The sequence below is a fragment of the Euprymna scolopes genome, chromosome 28, assembly GCF_053919585.1.
Source record: "Euprymna scolopes isolate OS-2025 chromosome 28, ASM5391958v1, whole genome shotgun sequence".
NCBI classification, from domain to species: Eukaryota; Metazoa; Mollusca; class Cephalopoda; order Sepiida; family Sepiolidae; genus Euprymna; species Euprymna scolopes.
The window spans coordinates 66107193-66129680 of NC_136509.1; the positions used below are offsets into that span (position 1 = coordinate 66107193).

At 32.4% G+C, this 22488-nt stretch overlaps 1 protein-coding gene across 3 annotated transcripts in view; it reads right to left on the bottom strand.

The window, feature by feature from the left end:
- Positions 1-2170: 2170 nt before the first annotated feature.
- LOC145249686 (uncharacterized) overlaps positions 2171-22488 on the bottom strand; it is a 146735-nt gene continuing 126417 nt past the window's right edge. For all 3 annotated transcript variants that reach the window (XM_080111482.1, XM_080111484.1, XM_080111483.1), the window contains 2 exons: positions 13673-13867; positions 2171-2696 (listed from right to left, as the gene is read on the bottom strand). In XM_080111482.1, the coding sequence (XP_079967608.1) occupies positions 2319-2696; positions 13673-13867 (573 nt within the window). In that variant the 3' untranslated portion in view covers positions 2171-2318. The remainder of the gene's footprint in view (positions 2697-13672; positions 13868-22488) is intronic.

The window sequence follows — 22488 nt, forward strand, 5'->3', positions numbered from 1 at the left end:
TTCCTTCAAGAAAAATGCATGTGATTTATTTCCCATAAAAATAAATTGATTAATCTCTTTAAAGTTTATGGTTATTTTACATTAAATTTATATGAAACTAAATTCGTTTTGTTCCTGTCAAATCCGTTTTGTTCAAGATGTTCACATATAATTTTCCTTAGCCCATAATTGCATTTCTTATAACCTCCCCAACCTTCCATAATTGCATTCCTTAAAACCACACATAATTGACTAAAAAAAGAAAAATCAAGATTTATCTCCTACAGAAAAAAAATGGTTAACTGCCCTAAAACGCTACAGTGGCCCCAAATAGGGAATGATTTTACATTAAATTCTAAAATAATTTTTGTTTATCTTTCATTAAAGTTTTTCTGGGTGTTCACATGTACTTGCCTAAAAAGGTAGACTCACATATTTAAGAGAAGTGCTCAAATGGTAGGGGTGGGGCGGGGTGAATGAAAAGTGTTAATCTACAATAATATCAAAGAAATATTACAGTATACTCATGTTTAAACGGTTTCAGTTTCTTGTGCATAAAATGTATTACAATTCAACTTTAAGTTCTTCTAACTTCTTTTCTTTTAGTTTGCATTTTTAAGAAATTACAGCATATTTATATGCATTTACTGCATATTATTTGGAAACTATTTATTTCTGGGGACTTTTAGTGGCATATTCTTATTCCTTGCACAAAATACACTTTTCATTGCTTAATCTTGTGTTGTAACAAAGATATAACACTGAAAAAGTAGTTTAAAAATGTGACAAAATGCATATGATCTTAAAGAGGGAAAAATATCCAAACATATAATAGTCATAACTTCCTTAATTTTAATTGGATTTTAAGAATTTAAAAAGATTCTTTCTTAGATCATCAACCTCTATCTATGTATGGCATTATTGAGATATTTTAAGCCATTTCAATTTTTTCATGTGTATTGCTAAGTATTACGTGAGTAAGAGGGACCGCCGACAACTTGTTTATTGATTGGCTGGGATTGTCAGAAGAGAAGATCTGCTCAATAACTCAAAGTTTTCCTTGACCTGGCGATTGGCCCAGAATGCATTACCCCAAAATGCCATACTCCACAGTTCCGGATTAGGGGATTCATCCAGGTGTCCTTGTTGTGGAATTCTAACAGAAGAAATGTCGGCAGTATTGGGGGTATATCAACGAGGTGACAGCTTATCTCAATCCTGAGCATCCTCGCCTGCTGAATGTATTCTACGTTATCCACAACATTGGGCCGTCATGGGACAGGGAAAAACAGATGGTGTTTCTCATGATCCTGGCCGTTGCAAGAATGGTGGTGTGTGGATGTCGCTTTTGAATGAGAATCAGATGGTTGAATCTTTTGCTGATCAGGATCTGATCATGTTCTTCAATCATCAATTAAAGATCAAGATCAGATGTGATAGAAAAAGATTACAATCCACAGTATGATTCCCTGCTTCTTGTGATGTTTTGATATTTGCTTGCAAACAAAATGTAATTATTTCTCTTTATAAATGTACAATTTTTGTGTGTCAGCTTTTTGAAAGGAATTTTATATGAACAGTCAAAGTTGTTTTCGGTGTCATTTTTGTATATTTTTCTGAGAGTTAATGCAATGTTTAGGTTGGTTTGTTCAAATAATTATTACTTCCATGTTCATTTACCACAAGATGATATAACATTTGTAAGGAGTTCTGTTCAAAGATTCTATTTTCAGATATACTGTGAAATTTTGTTTTTGGGGTCAATAGCACGCAAGACAATTGGAGAAAGAAATGGTTTGAAAGCAAATTTTCCAATTTCCAAGAAAGTTTGAAGAGTTCAAATTCAGTGATTAACTGTGTTCCAAAAATAAATTTGGTATCATTCTTTGTTTTTCAAAGATATAGGTACCTACATAGATTTTAGATATGATAAAAATAAAAATTTTTTAATGAGATAACCAATAATAAATCACCAAAAGCATAAAAAATATTTGTATGCATATCCAAGATGGCTTCTTCAGTTGGTCGTCCCGTATTTACAACTGGAGAAGTACATGGTTTAAAAATGAAAGTTACTGGGTTTTAATCCATAAACACTCAAACAATAACTGATGAACAGTTTAACAGGATGCAAGAATGAATAAATAAATAAAATAAAAAATTCTGATAAATACATTTACCTACTCAGCAATTAGAAGTTTTTGGAAAATAAATTTTAATACAAAGAATATCAAATATTTACATGAAACAATTTAAAAAAATAAAATTATATCCTCATTATACATCCAAAATATTTTTTATAATTTTACTCCACAAATTCATTTTGGAAAAGAAAAATATCATTTCATATCTATCTTTTGCACCATTATATCCCAAGCAACAACTTTTTCACCTGGTAAATATACAATTTCTTTGTAGCCTTTTGATGCTAGAAATTTCTTAAGAGCTTTTTTGCCAGGCCCATGAAGGATTTCAACACTCATAACTTTTATGTCGACTTTATCAAATGGAATTGTTTTTAAAACATCAAGTTCGTTTCCCTCGACATCTAAGCTAAAATAGTCGACCGTCGTCCGATTCATGGCTAGCAACATGGAATATAAAGGAAAACACTGAGTCCAAGCAAGATGCACTTTCCGATGATTTTCCTTGGCCCAGTCAAAGTCTTTCTTGCTTTTAAATACTCGGCCCATGTTGGTATCCAAGTTAAATTTGACCTGAAGAAAAAACAAAAAACACTAAATGAAATAAATAATTTGCAAAGATCAACTGTAAAAAATATATAGTTAAGTTAGTTGCAGTGGCGGCTCGTGCCTGGTGCTGTAGAACTGCAGCACCCCCAAGTCATTTCTACACATTATTATCGATACACATTAAAAAGAATACGTTTATTTTTTTTCTTTCTATGTGATAATATATCATTTTATATATATATATATATATATATATATATATATATATATATATATATATATATATATATATAATCCTGAAGCTTATGTCGATAATTGTCCCCATACTCATATAAGCATAAAAGCAAAACTTTGCTTCGAGCTGCGAAATTCACAGTTACACATTCTTAGTGAAGTTTGCTTGTGCGCATGCCCGATCTAGACGGCAAATATGAGCCAATTTGGAACTGTAGTTTTCGCAGTTCCAAACGCTCGTGCAATGCGGTGTTTGCGCGTTTTCGCTTATTTGTTTTTTTAAGAGGCTTATTTACAAATGTTTCCTTTTTATTATTATTAAAAAGTGTAACGTGTTCTTGTAAATAAAATCTCTACCTTAAAAAACAATCCCACACTTTTAAATGCGATTTTAAGCAGACAAAAATATACAATATGCCAAACTTTTTTTTTTTTAATTAAAAGTGTTCGGGCTTTTAGCCTTGAAGTTACTAACGCGACTAATGTTATTATTTTTTTTTATTTACCTATATGGCTTTTTTTTTTTTTTTTTTTTTAAGTAGTTTGAAATCTATTTATTTTGTAGTAGTTTAACTTTACAGAATAAAAAATATTTACATTTTTTTCTATAGAAAAACGATCTAGACGGCCGATATGAGCCAATTTGGAACTGTAGTTTTCGCAGTTCCAAACACTCGTAAAATGCTGTGTTTGTGCGTTTTCTCTGATTTTTTTTTTAAGAGGCTTGTTTACAAATGTTTTCTTTTTATGATTATTATTATTATTAAAAAGTGTAACGTATTCTTGTAAATAAAATCTCCACCTTAAAAAATATTCCCACACTTTAAAATGCGATTTAAGCAGACAAAAATATACAATATGCCAAACTTTTTTTTATTAAAAGTGTTTGGGCTACCAACGCGACTAATGTTATTTTTGTTTTTTACCTATATGGCTTATTTTGTTTGTGTTTTTAAGTAGTTTGAAATCTATTTACTTTGTAATAGTTAAACTTTACAGAATAAAAAAAAAAATTTACATTTTTTTTTCTGTAGAAAAGCGAAGAAAATTTTATTTTAAAATACATTTTAGTTAGAAATGTTTTTACCTTATATATATATATATATATATATATATATATATATATATATATGTATATATAAATATATATATATACATATATAAATATATATATATACATATATATATATATGTGTATATAAATATATATATACATATATATATATGCACATAAATATATATATACATATATATATATGCACATAAATATATATATGCATATATATATACACAAATATATATATGCATATATATATACACACAAATATATATATGCATATATATATACACACACACACACATATATATACACACACATATATATACACACATATATACACACACATATATACATATATATACACACACACATATATACACACGCACATATATACACACACACCCCCACATTATATATATACATACACACCCACATTATATATACACACACACACACATTATATATATATATACACACACACACTATACATATATATAAGCTTTAGCATTTATTTACCTTCCACGAGTACAATGTAAGAAGTTTTACACTTTGAGCAAAGTTTTTTAAATTAAAATGTGCAATAACAAAACGAGTAAGTAAACCCGTTTTATAATAAGCAAATAGTAAATAGCAAAGTTTGTTTTTGTGTTTATATAAAAAGTTGTGAAAAGATTTGTAAATAAAATTATGCATCTTTAAATGTTTTTGTTTGCTCATAGTACAAACATGTAAACTTTTTTATTCTATATTTTATTTACAAAGTTTTGTTATAAACACACATTTTTAAATTTTGAATAAAACTTATCCAATAAAACCATTTTTAAATGGTAAACTCCTAACTTTACCATCGTTTGCAGGCAAGTAAATTTCAAAGATTTTGTTTTTATGAAAAAATAAATTATTAAAAAATTGTAAATAAAATGTATTTAAAAAATGTTTTTCGTTCGTTTGCCTGCAGAAAAGCCCGTAAAATTTTATTTAATCTGTAAAGTTTAAAAGAAATATATTTGTATATTTTTTTATTACTCTATAAAGTGTACACAATTTAAAATAGTGTTTTATTAAAATGTTTTTGCGTATTACCCCTTTTTCGACGACTTATAATGGCAAAGTTAAAAATATTTGTATTAAAAAAAGCAATTTTAATGACAAGCTTATTTTGTTATATGCCTATTTTTAATTAACAACAAGCTTTTTATAAATAAAACCGTTGTTAAATAGTAAAACTTTTTTCGTTAATAAAAATCTGTGACCTGAAAGTTATAAAAGTATGATTCAACTCAGTTAGAACTTCCGGTTCAGTTGAATCGCAAAAAGCGGATCACATAAACATTGTATTCCTTCTACCTTAATTGATATTCTACTAATAGACTACCTAGTACTTACCTTTCCCAACACAGTTGATATAAACAGAATTTAACCATGGCCTCCTTGCAAGAAATAACTTCTGCGACAGTAAGTGAACTTCAACAGATTGAGTTTTCACAGCTGTCTCTCCATGATAAAGTTGAAATTAAGAAAAGAAGCCGTTCAACGCCTGATATTCAAATATCTCAGGCAGACATTAGCAACAACAAAGTGTATATTCGTAGCTTTAATGGTACCGACGGAAAAGTTAGCTTTGCGGCTGTGAACTAAAAAAGGCATTGTTCTGTTTTCCTTGTTTGTTGTTAGGGGGTGATGTAACATGGGTAAAAGATAGTTTCAGAACTATTAGCAAAATGAAAGATAGAAGTGAAAAGCATGAGAAGCACGTTGACAATGTAGTTTCCCTATCAATTTGTGGGACCATAAATATTAAAAGAAAAACTTAGTGAGGCCTACAGACTTTCAATCAATCATCATAACATGAATGTTAAGAAAAACCGTGAAATTTTATCTAAAATAATAGATTGTATTTTTTTTTTTGTGGGAACTTTGAAACTCCCTTACGAGGACATGATGAAACAGATGATTCAGTAAATCCAAGTGTATTTAGAGGATTTTTAAATTTTGCATCTTAATTAGATCCAGATTTAAAGAATCACTTAGAAACCAGTAATGTCTTCAAAGGTGTTTCCAAGACTATTCAGAATGACATACTGGACTGTCTTTTACAAATATATCGTGATGAAATGGGCAGAAATTAGTAAAGCTTCCTTTGTAGCTGTCATGGCTGACGATACAACAGATGTGTCTGAACATACACAAATGATCATTGTTTTATCGTACGTCTTGGATGAAAAAATACTTGAACGCTTTTGGGGATTTTTTATTCCAGAAAACCAAACCGTTGATGGGATATCAAAACGTATTCTACAACAATTGGATATAATCATACAAGGGAATCGCCAGCTCAGACATTTGATGATGCAAATGTCATGAAAGGCAAAAAAGCTGGTGTTCAGGCAACAATAAAAGCAGTTTATAGTAATGCGCATTTCACTCACTGTTATGCGCATCAACTTAATTTAATAATGAGGAATGCAGCAAGCATTACACGAAATGCTAGAATATTTATTTCTAACATTTTGGCTATTCCGACTTTTTTTTTTCTAGATCACCACATTCTCAAAAAGCATCTGGATGTAAGCATTCTACCTCCATCCGCCACAAGGTGGAACTTTATCATACATAGAGTTCATGAAAATGTTCAAGCATTAAAAAACTGTCACTGAAATTCAGTCAACATCATATGTAGATGAGACCGTTGCAGAAGCGACAGGAATTCTGAAATATTTGAACGATGAAAATTTCATATTTTGGTTTGAGCTATTTCATAAAATTATGTCTCATGTTGAAATTATTTCTCGGGAAATTAGCATATATAAAGTCAATGAATACATAACAATGAATACATAACAAATTTCAAAACTGCTATTTTAGAGATAAGAAACACCAATACTGTGAAAATCCTTCACAAACACTCAAGGGCGAAGCTAAAGAACTGTGTGACTATATATCTGTTGATATAACGGACAGATATTCTTCAATTAAACATTTAATACTTGCTAAATTGTTTTACAAGATAAGCTTTGTTAGTTTTAAGAAAAAAACTACCTACAGAAGAGATATCCTTGACAACTGAAGCATATCCCATGATTGACAAAGAAAAGTTTGAAACTGAGCTAGAAATATTTTATAGTAGGTCAGATATCCATGAATATTGTAAAGTAATTGATCTTAAATTTATTTTGGAAAACAATTTAAACGATGTTCTTAGTGAAATCACAAAACTCATAAAAATTATCTTGACAATTCTCATGACTACATCAGAGGTAGAACGTTATTTTTCAACTCTGAAAAGAAAAAAAAACATGGGTTGCGAAAGAGTAAATGAACTTGCAGTGCTTTCAATTGATAAAAAAGTTCTTCAGCAGTCATTCAGAAGTTAAGGAGAAAATTATCAATCTTTTCTCACAAATTAAAACAAGAAAAATGGAGTTTACTTTCAAATGAATTTAATAAGTAAAATATTTAAAATATTTACATCTATTTAGGATTCCTTTAAGTTATTGTATTTTTATACGTGAGCATACGTATAAATTATATTTTTTATGGTTGTTTTATTTTTATACAATATTAAAACAATAGGCATTTTCTTTAAAACAGCACCCCCACTAATCTTAGGCACGAGCCGCCACTGGTTAGTTGTATTTTCAAAATAAAACCCAGAGAGCAATCTGCCTGATATTTGATTCAGACTAAACTAATTCATGTTTGTTTTTTTCCTGATAATACATCAACTGGACAGAAGTAATGTTAAAGTGAATACATTTTATCTTACTGAAGTAAACAGAAGCGTGAGCTTTTAATCATTTCATAAACATTTTGCAATTTTGTCATTTTGTCTGCATACTTCAGCTAGCTGATAACCAATTACATCTGTTAAAATAAACCTTAAATATTTTTTTCTTAACCTAATAGTAGTTAATAAACCAATTATTTGTAATTTCCACAAGTTGTTTCCATTAGATGCTAAAAAGGGTCAATTATTTTGCATGGAATATTTTTAAGTAAATAAGAGGAAATTGTTTAAGAAATCTATATATCTATAAAAGTGAAAGTGTCTGTCTGTGTGTGTACATTTCCCTACGCAATAACTCTGTCAATTTTCAGTCTACAGACTCGAAATTTGATACACAGAGTATTGAGATTTGGGAAAATCTTTGTAATCTGTTTTCGGCCAGAAATTTGGCTGTAAAAAGTTCAACGATTTAACCTTTGAGAACTCTACCAAACTCCTCCGACAATTTTGGGTATAAACAATTGAAATTTTAGATATAGGTTCCTTGAACATGGATCTAACTTAATAACTTGATTTTTGAGCTCAAAATAAATGTTAAGGGGTCATAATAGCGGTCAAAGTTTAAAAAAATTGACCTCTGTGGTCTCTACCAAATTACTCAGATAATTTCTGGTCTAAACATTTGAAATTTTATATAAAGGGTATTCAGAGATAGGGCAATCTTTTTAGTCGGTTTGGATCGAAAATTTGAGCTAGCAATATATAAATGCATGTATGTATGTTTGCAAGTCTGCCTAAAACCTTCGACAGAGGCGACGGATTTTCACAAGATCAGTATTGTTTTGAAGCTCGACCCTTCAGATGACAAATACTGAAAAATTGGCTAAAAACAGTAATTTCTTCCCCCCTCAACTGGGCACTTTTCTACAGGGAAGCGTCACTTTTTTCACTGATATTTTCGAAAGTCATCTCTTTTTGATTGTCTAGCCTTAATTTAAACCTATGTCACTTCTGGTTTGACAGTGGTCATAATAGCAAAGACGTCACGTTTTGCCCTGTTCTTTTCCTCCTTTGCGGTATGGGTTCGAGCCTGCCTTCCTACTATCAATTTTTTGTTTTTTTTTTGTTTTGCTCAACACACCTCCAAACACCCGGGCAATGCTGGGCACCCATGCCAGTTCATAATAAATTTCATCCAGGCCAATTGCAGAGTTGTGATTTTTGTATGGCTTCTTTTAATTCTGGAAGTGTAAAGTATTCATTATAGTTTTCAGTGCTGAGTTAAAGTTTAGTTTCTGTTTTTATTTTGAAATTGTGGAATCCCATGTTATGTTATCAGGGGATGAATTTGCAGAGGCCTCAGTCAGTGTATCAGCAATGTCTTTTATATTTTGACCTCATCATTCTTTTTTTATAAGATGGTTGATTGTAGTAGGTTGGTTTCTTCCAGCAATTTTCCTGACTAGTTTCCAAACTGTGGAGGTTTAGATGGAAGTGATTTTGTTTAAATAGTTTTTGCCAATTATTATTTTTTTTTTTTTTTGCCAATTTTATTATTTTGCAGATCTTGAGCAATTTATATGAGTTTAGGTTCATAGTAATAGGTTCTTTATGGAATTTGCAGCATTTCGTAATTTTATTGCTATTTCGCATTTGTTATTAAACCATGGTAAGTTGTGTTTATTTAATGGGAAGGTTTTTGGTATCGTTTCATTTGCTATTGTGATTAAAATTTCCTTAAAGTGTTTCATTGTATTTAATCTTTTTGGTTTATGAGCAAGTCTTATATTTCACAATGATTTAAATTGTTGCCTATTGGCCTTGTTTATTTTCTAGTAAAATGTTTTGTTATCATCACTGATGGGTTAAATGATTTCTATTAAAATGAGAAAATGACCACTGCCACAAGGATCATTATGGACCTTTCATATATAATCCATGATGTCAATAGTGGAATATAAGCCAGTATACAAGTTGAAATGTGTTGAGGATTTAATATTTAAGATTCCTAGGTTATTGTTATTGATCATTATTTTTTCAGTCCTTATCTTTTCTATTTGTTTTCAAACACCTCTACGGCATATCAACAACTTTTGGGTCATTTAATGCCGAAACATTAATTCTAATGTGCTAAATGTTGATTAGTTGTTTTTGGTCTTGTGGAATCTTTTGTTATATTTTGTTGTACATTTTAATCTCTTTCAGGAATTCATTAATTTTTTCTGTGTCGATTTTGTTAAATATCGACCTTAGACTATCCTCCTGGTAATGCTTTATTCGGGCCTGTTTAAAGTCCAAACAGCCCGTCAGTATATGATGTATTGTGTAGGGCTCTTGACACGTTATGCAAATAAGCACCTCTTTTAGTAGATGTGAGTGAGTGACATGAGTTTGACCTATTCATAGTCTAGTCATTACTAGCTCTTTTTTTCTTGACATCTTTTTTGTATCTCTTATTCTTTTTTGGTTTCTGGCTTTGTTTTTTCTAATTTTTGAGGGTGTAGTATTAATATTTTTTTTAAGTTTGGTCATTCATTTGATTCCAGGTGCATAAATTTTTCTTTTATCTGTCTGGTTGGGAGTGTTGCATTTTCCTACTATTTTTGCATGGGTATTATTTTTCATGTATCCTACTATTGTTTTGGCCTCTGGGTAGGGTATATTTCTTTTGTATTTTATTCCTAAGATTTCTTTTTCTTTTTTCCAGAGTTCCCATATTTTAGAGTAATCAGGTTGATCACCTTGAAAATTTGTGCATTTGATCTCATGGCATTCTTCATTGTGGTTTGATTCTTTTGATCCACATTTGCCAGATGTGGAGTGACCTCTGCAGATGTGTTTGTGATGTCCAAATTTTTGACATTTCAGGGGATCTGGAATTTATATTTATACATATTCTATCCAAGTTTGATTCTTTTTAGGGATTTGTGTTGAATGCGTGTATGTATGCGTTTGTGGATATCTTTTCATTAGTTTTCCTTATAAAAATTCTTTCATGGTTGATAACTCCTTGATTGATTGTTTAGTTTTTTAATTTCTTCAGAGGCATCAAGTGGCAATTCTTTGCTTAGTTTTTTATGTGGACTAATTTTGATATTGAGGTTATGGAAAGTTTTTATTTTCTTCTATTCTCTCACTTTGAATTTTTGTTTGGATTTCTGTTAGTAAATTTCCATCTTTAGCTTTTTACGGTTTCCGATTTTATTTTATTGGGTAGCATTTTTTCAATAAGGAAGAGGATAGTTTTAATATAGGATTTTCTTCCAGTGATTATATTAAATAGAATTTGGGGAATTCTGTTTTCCTCATTTTCCGATTTGGATTTTGGATAGGGCTCATTTAGGTTATTTTATTTTGCTTTATCATGGAATTTATATTCGTTTTTCCTTGCTTGTGCCCCCCACCCACTCAGGAGCCTGGTATTGGAACCTGGCAAGGAGAAAATCCAATCACCTTAACAGGTCAGGGCTACACAAAGCAATATACTCAATCAGATAAGAAATCCTAAGCATCTGTTACCAGATTTATTCACCACAAAGTTTAATTGAATTAATGATTAGTTTGCAAGCATGTCTGGATTTGTATTCAACATTTGATTGACTCTTAGCCAACTAGTACTTGTAGTTATAGAATTTTGTAATTTTTTTTTGCATTATATTTTGAAGGAGAATTGCTGTTTTGCATTTTCTTTTTCCAATTTTTAAAAATCTTTTAGTAGTAGTCGATAGGGGTTGACCTGACCAGCCGATTGATCTAATCAGGTCTCTCCAACCTTCCATTTAGCCTGGGTAAGGGCCAAAGTGGTGTGTTAGGAAGTGAATGTGCTTAACCCTGACCTTCGACTAACAGGTTCCTGTCGTAAGGAATCATGAGTTGCCATCCACGGCCAACATGTGACCCCATCAAGGGACGTTTACTCTATGCATGGCATCAATCAATGTACTTTAATGCCCCACCGACATGACCTATATGCTATTTATTTTATACAAATACTTTTCATAAGTAATCAAATTTGGTCTATTCCATTCATAATTTTTAATGATCTCATTGTTAATGACAATGCATCTATCTCATTTACCTTTATCCTCGTGTAGCTTTTGGCCTTAACTAATGTTGATTTCTTAGTAAAACACAAAAATAATTTAAATCCTATAATGCAAATTAATTGAAGAATTTTATTTGGGGGGGTAAATAATAAAGTTAAATCATATATCGTCATCAACCAAAGGCAAATCAAATGATTGGTTGATTGATTAGAAATGTCAAGATATAATGCTACTAAACCTTATGTCTAGAATCCTTATTCCAATTTTGATTACATCATTTGGATTATAGAAAATATCTAAAATTGAAGACTTAATTTTAAGGAATCTTAACATATTAAAATTCAAGGATTTAATTGATATCTAATGATTATGGATCAGATATAATATAAAGCTGAAATAAATTTTCAAAAAGTTGTGCTCATATTATAATCCCTTAAAACTCTTTGAAATATTACAAAGAAACTGAAATTTAGGGAATATTTATCAATTACTTTCTAATACCTACTGTTAAAACTTCAAAAAGATAAATGGTATCTGAATTTTCACCAAGGATTGTCGGATTACGTTGAGAGTTGTTCAAATGTTGAAAAGCTAAATCCACATTTTTTTTTTGTTGTTTTGTTTTTGTATAAAAAATGTATTTCTTATTATTTTTGGGGTGATGGTTTTTTTTTTCTATTTAGTTTTTTAACATTTGTTGACAAATAATTTGTAAATTTTCTTTAAATTTTTTTTCTGTACTTTCACCTAATAATTTACGATTTTCATAAAAATCATTCATCTTTTCTTATAATGAAAAAAACTTCTGTTTACAAAAACGGTGCTTATGCACTTATTGAACTGCACTTTAAATTTAAGTTTTACAATATCTTGTTTTTATTAAATTATTAGGTGAAAGTACAAAATAGTTACAAAACACTCTCCTCTCCCCATATTAAGAATGGATTTCTAAAAAACATTACTTAAGTACAGTTCAATAAGTGTACAAGTACCATGAAAAAAAAATAAAACGTTTACTGACAACTTTCTTTTAAATGAAAACGAAAATTTACTTTAGAAAAAAATTTAAAAAAAAAATATTTTCACCAAACAATTTAGGTTAAACGACATTCATCTTTTCTTTAAAAAAAATAAAAATATTTTCGTAGATAAAAAAAATTACAAAAAAAATAATACAAGTAAATAAAATTTTTTTAAAGTATACAATACTTTGGGGTAATTGCGCCAACTAAAAATAAGTGTTTTTTATATACGTGCTTGCCAAAAGAGCACTTTTAGCTAGTTGGTACAATTACCCCGGAATTGGCACAATTACCCTGGAATTGGCACAATTACCTCAAAGTACAGTATATTCATTAAATTTATATTAGGTTTTTTGCTATTTTGTTTGTTTTGAAATTGATTCGCATCTGTTACTTTGCTCGGTTTAATCCGATGACTGCCGGTCAAGCCTGAACCATAATTAATGGAAAATCCCAAGGATTCAGGTCAAATTCTGCAAGAGTACCAAAAATTTTCCTGAGCTAAGATATAAAGAAACATTTTTGTGTACACAGTCAATTTTCTTCTCCAAACACTTGGTAAAAGTTCAGGCACAACTTTCAGAGACTAGAATTGATGTAACAATTATACATGTGAGAGAGAGAGAGAGAGAGAGAGAGAGAGAGAGAGAGAGAAAGAAAGAGAAAGAGAAGTTTCTTTATATCTGATCATGTTCATCATGTTTAGCTCAGGAAAATTCTTTCTTTCACATCTTTAACTTTTTAGACTGTTGAACTTTAAAAGGATACTTTAAAAAAGGTTTTTAGTTTTACTTTGAAAATCGGTTTCATATTAAGTTTAGCAACAACATCTCATTCATGATGCACAACATGAGAAAGAGAAAGAGAGTATGTATATGTGTGTGTGTGTTTTATCTTAAAAAGTGTCTTACTCTTTCTGGATAGGGTCTGATACTTGCACATGCATGTATGGCATGGGATTTCCTATTCCGGGCTTTCAGTTGATGATAGTTTAAAATGTTGGCTTCAACTAAAAGACCATTCCAACCACGATCGCGTTCAAGGAAGAGGGTGTTTGAACGACCTTCGCCATCCATGGCTCCACATTCGATAAAAAATCCATTTTTCTAGAATTGAGAAGAAAAGAAAGACAAAAAGTTAAGAGAAATGATAAAGATACACTTAAAAATGTATTAAACATTCAACATAGCGAATGAGTTTTAAGAAGCCATAATAGTGCATGTCTTTAGTCTAGCATTTGCAATTTGTGCATGCTAATCTATTATTTCAAGGAGAGATATATGTTTGTGTATGTGTTTGTATGTCTGCTAAAAACTTTTGTCATCTGCATCATACAGCCACCAACTTGGCATCATTAGAATGGCTGATATCTCGGACACGTAATATTGAAAAATTGGAAAAAAAATAGTCAATTATTTTGTGTTGAAAATTCCGTTTGTTTCAAGCATGAGTCTTTCTAAATGATTTCAACAACTGCGCATGCGTCAACAATTGTTCTGCATATTAGTTTAAATACAAGAATTTTAAGCATGATTTTGTAATGAGTACTGTGGCCCAGTGGATTTGGAGGTTGTCTCATAAATATGAGTTTTGAGGTTCTCACACGCCTATTGGTAGTCTTTTTTTTTTGCATTTAAAGAAGATTGTTTTGTAATTTTGGAAGTTAATTATATTAAAACAAAAACAATTTCTTTATTTCAATTTTTATCAGCGGTTTAAATCAACTGAGCGTTAAATTTTTATTTAAAAGAAACAAAAATTTTGATTCTTTAAAACAAACAACAACAAAAAAAAAAACACTTTCTTTCAGTATCATTTCTTAAAAAGTTTAAAACTTTAATTCAAACGATAATTCCAGACGCTAAAACCAATGGACAAAAAATATTAATAACAAAAAAAAAGTGAAATACCTTGACGACTTTTTTAATGACACTAAGTTTATAACATTAATTGCGATGATACCTTCTTTCGTTCTAAATAACTATAATTTGTGACGTCATAGCAACTGCGTAATCATGGTCACATCAGTAAAAGGGTTTGATTAGTAACTTCAGTTACGCAATTCGTGCCCGGCATGTGTCATTTCTTTTTTTCTTTTTTTCTTTTGTTGCTTACAAGATTTTTATTTTGGTTTCACTTCTGGCTGATGACACCTGATTTTTTTTTATGCACCTCCCTCCACATCTCACTTTTTTTTTTTTACAACTGGGCAACCCTAACCCCACCCTCTTGTCACATTTTTTTGCCTTTCCCCTGTCACAGTTTATCATTTAAGTGACTTTTATAACCGAGCAACCCCCCCCCCTCTGCTCTCAGAATTTTTTCTTTACAATCAGGCAACGTCGGCGCCCCCTGCTAATCTATTACATAAAGGAGAACAGTCTGTGGCTTAGTGTGTATGCGTTTGTATGTCCACTAAAAAGTTTTCTCATACACATCGCACACGCACCAACTTTGCATCGTTAGAAAAAGCAAACTCTCAGACAAATAAATCCAAAAATTAGAAAAAATGGTAATTTATTTCATATAGAAATGTTTTCTTTGAAAGATGGGGTCAGATAAAAACCTACCTTTTGACGCTATTTGCAAACTGCACATGCGCTAATCGTCAATAGCTTCTTTTGTTTGAAACAACTAAATTTGCAATATCATAACAACTGCGCAATCGTAGCCACATCAGTAAAAGTTATGAGAGTTCGCATCTGTCTTTTTTTTTTTTCTTTGCTTACAAATTTTTTTTTTTTTTTTTGCTCTCCCAATTTTCTTTTTTTTTCCAACCAGGCAATGCTGGGCACCCCCCTCCCACTACTGTTGTCACTTTTTTGCCCCCTGTCACAATTTGTTTTAATGACCGGGTAACGCCCCCCCCCCCTCCCCTGCCACAGTTGTCACAATTTTTGGAAATGTCACATGAAAAAACTTCATATGTTCTTAGATAGGTTTTATATCGAACTGTCTTTATTACATACTGATAATCCAAAAATTCGATGAAAGGCTTATACAGTCTTACATCACAAGTGCATTTCAAAAGTTTTATTACCACACAAGCAGAAAGGTATAGCACATAAAATCAACAGTAGGTTCTTTGATATGACAAGGGCACGTTTAAAATGAATGTTTGTTTAGAGCACAGTTGAACTATGATACTTGACTTTTGCATTTTAAACTTTAATCCAAGCCATTATATAAAAGTAATTTTATAAAATCAACAGTAAGTTATCTACAGTGCAGTATAGACTACAACGTATTGTGAACTAAGTGCAGGAAGACGTGTGAAGCTTCCTCCTGGTACACCGCAGTGGATCCTCAATTAGAGCAGGCAATTAATCTATTTGATTGAACAATGGTCGATTTCACTGATTTCAATGACAATATGGGAGTGTGAAACATTTGCTAATTCTTATACAATCCCGGGCAATGTCGGGTCTTTCTGCTAGTATAATATATAAAAAATAGTTAGGTAAATTCTAAAGAAAAATGTCTAAAAAAACATTGACCAGCATTGATGTAACGGATCAAGATGAGGACTTCAATCAATCGAGAATAACAAACAGATTTCGATTGACATCGGTTTGACCTTGACTTTTTCACATGCATATGGCCTCTGTAAATAAATATAAAATAACAGACGTGTTCAGACTTTCACACTGCCTTTTTTGAGAGCGTTTTTTTTTTTAATATATATATATATATATATATATATATATATATATATATATATATATATATATATACAAAACTATAATAAAATTTTTAAATCAAAGAGTGTTTATACAGGGTGTCCCAAAAGAAGCTAATGGTTAAAAAAAAATTCATAACTTTCTTAATTGTTTATATTTTTCTTTTATTTTTTTCAGATCATCCAGAGTATCCCTTCCAAGGTCATCATGAGTCGTTACACTATCGAGGAGTGGATATTTATCATAGAGTTGTATTTTCGGTTGAATGAGTCAATATCAGAAACTCAAAGAGAATTTTGATGAAACTTCAACACAAGAAATTCCCCTACTCCCAATGCAATAAAAACTATGGTGGCTCGATTTCATGAGCAAGGGTCTGTATGTGACCTCCCTAAATCTGGTAGATCCTGTACAGCAAGAAATGATGAGAATCGTCAGAGATTAGCAGACAGTGTAGCCGAGGATCCATCCACATCAGTAAGGAGATCAAGTCAAATTTGGGTCTCTCGATCATCTCTTCACAGAATGCTTCATGAAGAGGGCAAATTTCCATATAAAATTCAATTGGTGCAAGAGCTTCAGCCAAACGATCCGAAAAAAAAAAAAAAAAAAAAAATGGGTGGAATATGCCATGTAATTCCAAGATTTGCACAATGGGGATCCAAACTTTCTCAAAAACCTTATTATGTCCGATGAGGCCCATTTTCATCTGAATGGGTTCATAAATAAGCAACATTGCAGGATTTGGGGATCAAAAAATCCCCCACGCAACAGCACAACGACAATTACACTCTCAAAAGTGTACAGTATAGTGTTGAGTAACGGCGGATGAAGTAATCAGAATTGGTGGACAACTGAGTAACATCATTTTTCATAACTAAAATTAGACCTTGTGAAAAACATACTTTAGATTAAGTTGTGTAAATAAAATTAGAATAAGTAAACTATGATGTCTTACTATATCTCATAACATCACGGAGGGGCTCATCTACCTACATATGAAAATTGGTAAGCATAACTTAAATATTGAGGAAGTTAAACAAATTTAAAATCCGTCAGCTTTTTTTGGGACACCCTGTATTTACAGTAGAAATTGGACAATATAGTAATCATTAGTAATGAAAATTCGGTAAGTTTGTTAACTTATATGGAACGGCTCATCAAGAACTTGTTTACGTTAGACTTGAACACAACCATATTGTAGTCAGCCGGAAAGCAGGAAAACGGAAGACAATTCCACAGGCATGCAGTTCTAAGAAAGAAGCTTTGTTCATGGAATCTACGTTTAGGTTTAGGCACAGATAAAGAGTGGGGGGAATTATTGATAGTGTTTTCAGCTAGATGAGCGTTTCTTGTGAAAGTTTGGCAAGGGCGGACCATAGCTCAGTTGAACGCTTTCTATGAAAATAACGATACATCAGAGACAAACTCGCAACATCTCTTCTGTGAGATAGAGGTTGCAGGGAAGAGAAAAGGACATCTCCTATGAGGCTACGAAGTCTATTTTGAACTCTATCAAGGCAGGATAAGTCCTTTCTAGCAGCTCCTGCCCAGATGTGGCAACAGTATTCCATCCTTGGACGTACCTGGCTCTTATATAGATAGAGAATTGCATCAGCAGTGAGATATCTACTAGATCGATAGAAAGATCCCACCATTTTTCCAGCGGCCTTGGCAACAGATTTGATGTACGTGTTCCATTTAAGATCAGGAGTAATGGTCAAAACTTGAGGCCTCCTGCATCCAATTTGAACGTAAAACGGAATCTTTGCTTTTAAAAAGAAAATTAAGATGATATTTAGCAACAGTAATATAATTTTCATTGAAAAAGTTAATTTCTGTTATTAAAGTTAAGTTCTTGTGGTCTAATCATAAGCAATAAAAAAGAGTTCAAAGACAATCCAACAGAATTCCAGCACAAATGTAACCCTATGTTTTCTGGGCTGCATTTATCGCAATCCTCGTTCACAGCACTATATTTGTGATATACCCCTGGCCGTGTTCGTCGATCCCAGCTCACAGAACCATAACCAAGGTGAATTAGCGTTAGACAAGGACCACTACTGTTTTTCTGATTTTCTTCTGCTTTGATATGCAGTTTCCTCGTTTTCCATTTTAGTTCTCCAATTTCTCTCAGCTGATCCTCACATATGCTAATTAGTTATAACTACAGAAGTTTACATCCAAAAATAGAAACCATCTCCCACTCTATCAGATGGACAGTCACAACATGTGAAGCATCGTATTCTCTTCTCAGCTTGTAGGTGTTCCTTTTTATTGTCACATTCCACCTCTGATCATATGATGACACAAGTGAAGTGGGTGATCATTTTACGATAGTGGGACAGATATTTTTTCCTCTCTGACTAAAGTGGCAGAAATACTAAAATCTAAATTGGTAATAGAATAAGACAACTCAACTAAAGTAGGTCTGGCCTCTCCAAATCATGACTAGGGGTGTACCAATTAATCAGTAGATTGTCAGTAATCGGCCTAATCAGCCAATCGGCAACCAATCAATTTACCGATTAAGCGGTCGATTAATTACTTTTCTCTTTCCTATAAAATTTTAATTATTTCATCACTGTCAAGTGACTCATCACATAGCTTTGACACATTAACATAATAACTGCTAATTTAACTTAACATTTGTTAAGTGTCTCGCCATTATTATGACTTTTTGCTTTTCTCTATATAAATAAAATGAACTCATTTTTTCCCGTCTGATTTTGACATTAATAGGATTAAAAATTAAGATATTTCATGCAAATATAATATGCACAAACGGCAGAACAATATCTGAGGTGTGTTATAAGCTTATTATTTCTCAAATTCCTCGATAATCTTAGATTTCTATACTTTTTCTGCTGAGAAGTCACGGCCAAAATCGGTTAAGATCAATGGAAGTGGTAAAATATTTTCTCTCTAATAAATTCCTCCTCCCCCTGCCACCACTTAATACCGTTTGGGAATCGTTCACAAGGAACAGTTGAGAAGAGAACACCGGTTTGGCTTCGTAGTTCTTTCATGTGAAGTTATTTAAAATCACTAAACTAAGCTGCAGTGCTCTGTGGCGTAGTGGTTAGCGTGCTGGACAATTCACATTATATTTTCACGTTCGCGCCGACCTACCGTAGTCGTTTTTTTTTTTTTTCCTAAACAACTGGAATGGACTTTTCTTGGTGGCCGAACTGTTAACGTTGCAGATGTTTTTTTTTTTTTTTTCACACTTTATTTTCCTACTTTTACTCATGACTCCGGGTTTGATCCTTCCTACTTACCTACCATAACATTTTTTAAAACTCCCCCCCCCGTCCCGAAAACAAACACTCGGGCAACGCCGGGTACGCCCGCTAGTATTAAATAAAATTACAAAATACAAAGAACAATTTCCAATTCTAAAATGAATATAATTCAACAATTAAATAAGAAAAAAAAGGAATTAAAAACCAACTACCAAGTACAAATTGTAATTCTTAAAGTGAATAATTATAAGCTAAAGTTCTGCACCTGCTGCTGCTGCTCTACTTCCTCTTCTATTCTTCCTGTCTGCCTCCTCTGCTCTCATAGTCTACTCAGATTTTTAAAGTTGAATACTTTAAGTTGTAATATAGAAACATTAGAGTTTCTCCATTCTCAGAACACAGCCTGTTCATCGTAGGTTCATACACATTAATACCTGTACTAAAGGGCCTCTTACTCTCCACAGGTGAAGATAGTGTGCTTAAATATTCCAAAGCCAGTTTACTCAGCAGTGGTAAAGTCCCCTATGTCTTCTTCCACCACTGAAATGGATCATCATTGTGAGACATTATAAAGCTACATAATAATCAAGTTTCCTTTCCAGGGCAATTGCTCTTGACATATCGAAGGCCTTCGATAAGGTATGGCATAAGGGCCTACTTCACAAGATTTCCAGCTACGGTATTACTGGAAATGTTTTCTCAATCATTAAATCATTTCTCTCTGATAGGTTCATGAGAGTAGTGGTTGATGGGCAGAAATCAGAGGCCCACAGTATTAATGCTGGAGTCCCCCAGGGGTCCATCCTGGGTCCAACTCTCTCCCTGATCTACATCAATGATCTCACAAAACACATACTTAAATCATTCGTTGACATCTATGCTGATGACATGACCATCTATGGCAACACATCAAAGGCCGTAAATGACAAAGTTCTCTCTAATTCTTTCTCTTCTGATCTTGAGCGCGTGGTACAACAGGGGAAGAGGTGGCTGGTCACTTTTAATGCATCTAAAACCAAGCTTCTATCTTTACATTATCAATGCTCTGATCCCCATCTGGCATCAATTGAAATGGATGGCTCTTGTCTTGGGGAAGCTCCATGTTTTTACAAGCTTCTGAGTTTGACCTTTATTCCTGATCTAAAATGGAACACGTACACCAAATCTGTTGCCAGGGACGCTGGGAAAATGGTGGGATCCTTCTACCACTCCAGAAGATATCTCACTACTGATGCAATTCTTTATCTATATAAAAGCCAAGTACGTCCAAGGATGGAGTACTGCTGCCACATCTGGGCAGGAGCTGCTAAAAACAGCCTATCCTGCCTTGACAGAGTACAAAATAGACTTCGTGGTTTAGTGGGGGATGCCCTTTTCTCTTCCCTGCAACCTCTCTCCCACAGAAGAGACGTTGCGAGCTTGTCTTTGTTTTATCGTTATTTCATGGCAGATGCTCGTCTGAGCTCCAATCCCTCCTCCCCCCTCGCCAATCTTTCACGAGAAACACCCGTCTGGCTGAAACTACTGTCAATAATCTTCCCCACTATTTATCTGTGCCTAAATCAAAACGTAGATTCCATGAGCAAAGCTTCTTTCTTAGAACTGCACACCAGTGGAACTGCTTGCCTGTTTCCCACCTGACTACAACTTGGACGTCTTCAAGTCCAACATAAACAAACTCCTGACAAACCGCCCCCTTAAGTAAGACACTATCAAAACCTCCAATACGAATGATTACTACAATACTATATCATTGATTACTGTACACGCAATAACCCTTATCCCTGAGTGGCTTTTTGGCTTTGATAAGTGGTGACCCCCATGTAAAAAAAAAAAAAAAAAAAGTTCTTTTGTGCACTTAAACCATAAGGGATTTACTCTTTTTGAGTTTAGATTGTGATTCTTGTATTTCTGTTGTAGTCAGAGTCACCAAATTTAGCTTCTACCTGCTCCAAGTTTTGATTTGTTACTGCAGGCTTATTTTAAGGTAGGCATCTTATCAACAGTATACATTACAAGAGCTTTTCGTTGTTCTAAATTTATTTTTAGCATATAAGATGTTGAATGCCATTGTGTGGTCACATCTTGAATGAGTTTGTGGAGAGTGATTAAAGTGAGAGACGATATTTCTATTAGTTATAATGAGTCATTGAGAGTTGCCATGTATGTATGAAGCATGATAGTGTTTCTAAACGACATTACCTGACACTAGATTTGTTCCTTAATCCCACAAGACTAAGAAAACTTTGAAGATTTTATTCAGAACATTGTGCAATTCTTTATTTATTATTGCACCTGTGAGTGCACCAGGAAATGGAACAACTCTAAGCACATCCCTGCACTGTTCAAAGTCATTTGAAAGCCTATCAAACTCAGAAAGGGAGCATTATTTGTAGCAGCTGTCCAAATGTTTGCAGTTAAAGAAATGCCGCTAACTTCATCAAGAGATGATTGAATTTTAGCTTTTACTTTTGTAAATTCATTAGAGATACTGTAATTTGGACAAAGTTTTGCAATAAGCCTTTTAAATCAAAGGTCAGATGTTACAGAATATGGTTGAATATCAACCGCAATCATTTCTCTTATATAATAAATCTATTGTGACTAATGGTCATTAATATAAAAAACATTTTTTTTTTACTAATATTGATTCTATAATAGTTTCGTGTTTTGTTGGAGGCTTGTGGTTGCTGCCACTTGTTCCTGGAATGTCTGTCCCTGAATATTCATTGTTGCTTCCTTTTCTTATTTGATAGAATCTTTCCAAGATGGTTTATTAGTCATTGTTAAAGATGTTGCTGA